The sequence below is a fragment of the Sceloporus occidentalis genome, unplaced genomic scaffold (assembly GCF_023333645.1).
Source record: "Sceloporus occidentalis isolate IW3139 unplaced genomic scaffold, rSceOcc1.0.p SCAF_103, whole genome shotgun sequence".
Taxonomy (NCBI): Eukaryota; Metazoa; Chordata; class Lepidosauria; order Squamata; family Phrynosomatidae; genus Sceloporus; species Sceloporus occidentalis.
In genome coordinates, this window is record NW_028317083.1 from 3,293,639 (window position 1) to 3,300,592 (window position 6,954).

The 6,954-nt window shown below is 37.6% G+C and overlaps 1 protein-coding gene across 1 annotated transcript; it reads right to left on the reverse strand.

Annotated features, from left to right (window-relative positions):
* Positions 1 to 398: 398 nt before the first annotated feature.
* On the reverse strand, positions 399 to 3,633 carry LOC149283548 (grifin-like). Its single transcript, XM_089497483.1, has 4 exons — positions 3,622 to 3,633; positions 997 to 1,076; positions 687 to 849; positions 399 to 566 (listed from the first exon to the last, which is right to left on the reverse strand). The coding sequence occupies exons 1-4, from the start codon at positions 3,631 to 3,633 to the stop codon at positions 399 to 401; spliced, it is 423 nt and encodes a 140-aa protein (XP_089353609.1).
* Between the last annotated feature and the right edge of the window lie 3,321 nt (positions 3,634 to 6,954).

Sequence of the window (6,954 nt, forward strand, 5' to 3'; positions counted from 1 at the left end):
ATATTAACACTGACCTTGGTGATGTAAATTTTACTACTTAAAAAGAAACTATATCTAAAATATAGGTATCTCCAACATGACAAAGCATTGTGGGAAATGTATAAATATATATATATATACAGGATTTACGATCTGAGCAGAGTACAACTTCTAGACAACAAAGCTCTTCTAAAACCTTTTAGCCGAAGCTTTCATTTCATAATTGTGTTTTGTAGACATGTAGCAAGTAACGCAAATAGGTTGGTGTGCTATATCTGGCATGACATATTCACCGAGCTATGGGTTGACAGCAAAAAGAAGGACTCTTGGTGGTATTTTAAGGTGTACATGGATTACAGCATTGCTTGCCAATCTAGAGCTCGAATGGTTACCGAGACAGTAGATGGCATGACGTGTTCTCACTCATACACTTCTCTTCTTGTGAGCTCAATGGAGGAAATATTGATGTCATTCAGGATCTGCACTTTGGTAATGCCAGATAATTGCTTTGTACGGTGTCTGTACTGCATGATCTTGTTGTCATCCACAAATACTTGGAAATAGTCATGGTCTGAATAGATTTCCACCTGGAAAAAAATAATGTCATGGAAGGTAAACATTCATATTTAATTAAACTAAACGCACTTTAGATCTATTGCTTTTGAAGAAACGTCAAGGTGACACGGCACAAATTGAGTAGACCTTACCAGGAAAGGTTCCTTGGCCTCCATTGGAAATGTATCGGTGCGTTCCTCTTGACCCCATTGGCTTGACAGGAAGGAATTACAGACTATCGTGCCCTCAGGAAAACGAGGATTGAAATGAAAAGCGATCTGGTCTCCTGTCTCTGAGATGAAGTTGATTTCAAAGCTGTTAAATAAAAAAAAAAGGATATGATTTTAAATCAAGACCTGTCCATTTCCTGGATAGTACATCACAGTAACAGAGAGTTTCCCATCAACTCCTTCTTAAAGCCCCAATATTGTTAAATCCATTTTAAAAATAAGATTTGCTTACTCATTTTCGCTGGAACTTGTCTCTCCTTTTACGATTAAGCTCCATCCAGGACAAATTCCCTGTGGGCACAAAGCTTCAAACTAAAACGCAAAAAAAGAGAAAAGTTTTAGTAATGATAGCTGTAAAATTTGTGTCCCTTGAATGTTGACTGTCCTTTCATTGTATTATCCTCTTCTATAGAAGCCTTGGACCATATTTGCGATAAAGTACCCAAGGTCAAGGAAGTACGGATCAAGAGTGTGCAGAAAAACAAGATAATAATATTTTTTTGGAAATTAGAAGCGAGCCTCAAAGAGTGTAACATGTAGCGTTTGTATGTGTTTTGATCGAGTGGATTTCACCTGGAGCCAAGACATCTGGAGAAGTGTTTATTGGCGTTGTTTGCTAAAAAGGAAGTATCACTATTTAAAAACACTGTGTTTTTTCATTTTATTCCTGTTTTATACGATGGTGCCCCTTCCATTTCTGGAAGGCGTCCCATTGGAAACCCAAAGTTTATTATGTATTTGGTACATTTTAAAAATATTTTTAAACATTTTTTTTTTTTTTTTGCTACTAGTGCCCAGGGTTGGACTGACGATCACAAGGCAACTCTGGCACTTTAAGGCCAGCAGCCGCCCGATGATGTGTTTTTAAAAGCATGCAGTGCATCCTATGGAGGCTTTACTGGATTGGCAAAGTCTACCATGGTGTACCTGGGCTGTTTGGCAGATCAGAGATACCCTTTATAACCGGTCCAACAGGCCGTTTCTCCCTTAGATATGTTGCTGGATCTTTCATAGAAAGTGTGCAGCGCATCAAGTTGGTAACAACTTTAAAATGAAATGCTGCATGAATAAAATCATACGCCGTATTTAACCCCTTAAAGACAAAGCCTGTACATGTATGGGCTCAAAATGCATTGTTTTCAATGGGTTTAGGGCCCGCCCATTGTCCTTAAAGGGTTAAGATTGGAAACGTCAGCTTCTAATGCACTGGTGTGCATGGAAAGAGGGCTCTGTCCTAAATCATTGAGATTATCCTACATTATTATGTAATTTGTATTTTTATTTTGTTTCAGCGGCTGTGCATGTATTTATTTAAATCTTTACTTTTAATATTTTACATTTATTTGCGTTCACGTTGCAGACATTTTGGAATTAATACAGATAATATACATGAACATAATAAAAAAGCATGTTTATTCCTATTGTAATTCCCTACAAAGTTCAAATACATTTTAGGACCTTGTGACTGCAGCTATAAGATGTGTCTATTTTTCTTATGACCTTTTATGTTTTTTTACCATTATCTGCATATAAGAGGCCATAGATAACGCGGGCAAACTATAACATGTGCCGAGCATTAAAATGATTTGCGTCTCCAATCTGTTTTCTTTTTATGTGGTGCTGGCTCCATGTCATGATATATTGGAATCGCCAGCAGCCCGTGAAATGGTTAATAGAAGCGCAGTGTGTTGGAATATGATAGGACTGGCAGCAGATGATGAAGTCATGGAGAAATTCAGTCCGACTAAATGGCTTGCTGCCCCTGGACCCGCCACGTCCAAGACGCAGTGGAGTGTTTAAAAACCTATGTGTCTGCCATACGCCTCCCATCAATAATTAACCCCTGGAATCCCATGACGGGCTGTCTTCCGAGACACTGCTCGTCTCTTTACTTGTCGGTGGTCAATGAAATTAAATCTTTAATCACGGTTATATAATTAACTTTTTTTTTTAGGAATTTTTAATATTCCTTCCAAGACTATTAGACCATCACTCAAGAAAAATGCTCCTCTTTGATTTGTGGACTGCCAGTGACTTTTATGGCTGTCTGAAGGCTATTTAAAAGTCAAAGAAAAATGTGTGAGGATGATAAAGTATACTTATATAAAAGGCAGAGCGGGATAGAGTGCAGATCATCTTTAGTTTAATTTAAAGTGTCATTTAATACTGTTTTATTTTGTATAAAAACTGGGAGTGACACCAGATAGAATGATGGTCCCTCTTGGACCATACCAAAAGTGGTCTATGGACTTAAAATTGCCGGTCTGCTGAATGCACAAAACCCAAGTCTATTCCATATTTATCCGCTAAGCTTGTGCTACCACTGATCCAATAGTTCTGATCTTCCGGAGGAACCCTCACCTCTCCGTGACTGTAGAGTCAACCAGAAGAAGAGAGCCCTGAGCTCCTGAGCTTTACATATTTTTTTATTCTATCTTGGCCCAATAAAAGGTAACAATTTGACTTAACACTCCATCTTCTTTGGACCAACATGATTGTATCCATTGTTCTTATTGCAGAGTCCAGCAAGTTGTTACTAAGCTTAGGATCAAGTCCAGAGGCTTCGGTAGGTAACTTGGGGACTGGCGGAGCAACCAAACCTAGGGAGAATTATCAGGCTCCTCGCAAGGGAATTTTTTCTCTGTTGCTCTCAGGCTTTACTGGAATTTTTGCTAATTTGGGTTAAAAAGACCTCATAATTATCAGAGATAATATTTTTGCACACGCAATTGAAATGATTGTGTCCTTTTTCTTCATTAAAAAGCCCTGGTGTGACATTTAGAGCAAAACACACACGCTAAACCCTTAATAAATAATCTATATTCTAATAGAGCGGCGAGCCTTAGTCTTCGCTTACCTTTAATGTCATCGTGTCCGATCACTCAGCAGATTTGCAGAAGACGCTCGCCTCACAGCCTCTGATATACCGTCGTGTGCGTCACCCATCCACGTGTTTGGGATTAGCAAGAGCAGAATTGAAGATTTGTTTAAAGGACGTACACATTGGAGTTTGGAAATGGGTTTGAAGACCACATAATGGATAATCTCACATACAATTCGAGCCGGTAACTTTCCATGTGTGAAGCAGACATTCCTATCCAGGAGAGGATTATGTGATGTCCGAGAGGGATTTAAACACAGCGGAAAATGCTGAGATCAGCAGGCATTCTTGAGCCACTTGCTTTTGTTTTTGGGACGAATCTGTCAAAATATGTCATGTACTTTATGTTGCTTTGTGAAACATTGATACGTGCATTCCTATACAGTTCTGCCAATGCACAATTGTTTTGGGGGTTATGTACAAAAAGTAATTCCGGTGCAAATAATGTGGTCTTATCTCTATAGCAACTAACGGAATGTTCCTTCTGATTGGAACACTCCATTGGTTGTTATGGTGGTAAAACCACTTTGTACAGAATCGTTCAGCAGAGGATATCCTTTAATTTGCCTTGAAACTTAGAACCCTGCACAATTCCTTTAATTTCGACCATATAAATCTAACTTTTTTTGTAATATTAACTAGTGTTTTCTTTTTTTGTTTAGAATTAGCACCTTGGTCAAAATATTTAGCTAAAATTGTGCAATTCAGAGCACATATTCAGAGCTCTTAACTTTCAACTGTTATAAAACAGTATTGTTGTCTTGTTAGAAACAACAGGAGCTGAGTTTTCCAGTACATTCTTTTTACTGGCATTTTGGGTCAAAATCTAGATCCCCCTCTTTTATCTTGCCCATAGTATTATATTTTGCCACAGTGCTATATTTTGTACTTCAATTTTTACATCCCAAATGCATTATCTTACATTTATCAACATTAAACTGCAAATGTAACACTAGCGACCATTCTTCTCATAAACAATTTGTCCTTCCACCATTAACCTCTTATGCATTGCCTTAACCAATTATATATTTATCATCAAAACATGACAGTGTCAAATGCCTTGCTGAAATCTAGATAAGAAAAAAAAATCTTATTTTTATAAAAATGCAATTTCATTTAGATACTGAAAAGTTGGTGTTAATAAGATAACTGCTAATATTTGTAATAAATATTTGGGTTAATTTATCATTAAACCTAGATATTCTCTAATGTGAGGTTTGAATTGATAAGCCAAACCAAGTCTGTTCTTGAATCCTATATTCAGAGATAACCATTTCTTTGATATTATTTTGTAAATGTGTTGAAGGTTACTTTTAATAAAAAGGAAGAAAAGGGGTGAGCCTCTAGTGAAGACGTGACCAAGCTAGGTACTGTATCTAGACAACAGGAAATTGTAAGACAGACAAGTTGTCTGAAAAGTCTAATAATAGGCTTATACAGGAAGCATCATTAGATGCAGTCAAATCAAAAGGCAATCTTGAGATTAAATTAACAGGAACACCTAAAAATAGGTTTATACGGACCGACATACCCTGTGCTCCTGTCCCAGACAGTATCCGTTAAATATTTTTGTTCGGAACTTTGAAGATCCGTATATATATATATATTGTGGCCAAGTGCTCACCTGGGGGGAAACAATGGTCAATGATAACAGTCTGGGGAGCACCTGGCCGGTCTGGAGGAAAAAAGCATCCAACTGCATGATGAAGCTTGGAAATGTCACATGCTGTTTTATTTCAAAGCTTTCTGTCCCTCTTTCTTCCCCTAATGTTCCTGTTTTCTACAAGCTCAGAATGTTTGTTGAGTATGAAGGAATCACAATGTTCTACAGTCCTAAAAGTAACGATAATAATATTAATATATATAATAATAATATTAATATATATAATATATATAGAAGCTGCAATAAATGTTTATAAGGAGTGTAAATGAAATATATTATTCTTTTTCTAAACGCTATGTTGAGATTGAGTACCTGTTAAAAGGTTAAAGCTTGATCTTCTGGCCTGAGGTTGAGTTTAAGGCTGGCTGAAGATCGATGTGCTTCTGAGCACACAGAAGAGGTCCAAGCCAGGTTTGCTCCACTGAACTGATTTGTGACACCTTTGTTTTTAATTTTTCATGTTCCCTCACGCTTTGCACAATTTTCTTTGCACATGTGCCTATTATTTATCCCTTTGTTGATGGAAAATATTTAATCAGACATATTGGCGCACGGTTTTTGGTTCTGGACGCAGTGGAGCCAGATCATCGAATATTCACCTCTTTTGGTGTGTGTGCGGGGCAGACATTTGTCCTTTTGTGCTCCTCTCTCCCCGTGGTGGTCACTCTCTTTAGATCCGGCTCTCCCACATGCCCATAGAAAGAGATCGCATGTAACTTTGGGGAGTATGGCCTAGAAGAAGAGAGGTTGGGAGAAGAAATTCTCCGCTTTTAGCCTAAACTTTTTCCGTCTCTCCTTGGCAGCTGGGATGATCTGTACACATGAACAATCCAAACGCCATTTCTACTTTTCCACAATGCAGCATCTCCTGTGGTTTCCCACACCATCCACAAATAAAGCGTGTTCCAAGTATAAATGCACAAAACCTCTTATTTTTGAATGATTTGGACAATATAACTTGTTTTCATCTAGCTCTATTAAATAACCTACAAGACAGGATTTCTACCCATGTGAACAAAATACCTTATTGGTTCACAACTGCAAAATGTAACAACGCTACAGGAGATTAAAGGTGCCGTTCCACTTACTGTGCTGAATGTCACATTTTGCAACTAAATTAGAAGTATCACTCTTAGTATTGTTAAATGCCCAAACCCCTCCCAGAAACAATTAATTAACCAAATAACAAATTACATTTTGCCAGGTACAATTAATTGCCATTAGTTTGGTAGGTAGAGGGCTATCCTCATTTTGGTGTGTCAGCCCATTTAAACAGGGGAAAGAAAAGTTAATAAAGAATTAAAAAAACATGACAAACAGTTCAACACATTTTAAGATAACTTGAGAGCCTCCAACTTACCTACCAAGAAACTCATGGAGCTAGAGAAATCTTTTGGGTAGGCTTTATGTGTCCTAGACAGACTTCAGAAAAGGTGAAACTTTATCTGAGAAGTTCCAAAAATGTAACAAGAGATATTACAAAATGATACATTACAGGTCTGAGAGCTCAGAACAGATGGCAGAAAACTGATTATGGACTCTGGCCAAGCTCTCATGGACTCTGGAACAAAGAGTTTTTTGGATTTGTTTCCATTAGTGATCCTCACAATCACTAAAACATGTTAGTGACCGATGATATAGCAGAA

Bases quoted from the DNA above. Each gene is read 5' to 3' on its own strand.
- LOC149283548 (XM_089497483.1), bottom strand. The intron at 850-996 runs GTAAGCAAATCT...TTTATTTAACAG, and splicing joins ACAAGTTCCAGCGAAAATGA to CTTTGAAATCAACTTCATCT. The intron at 567-686 runs GTAAGGTCTACT...ATTTTTTTCCAG, and splicing joins AGGCCAAGGAACCTTTCCTG to GTGGAAATCTATTCAGACCA.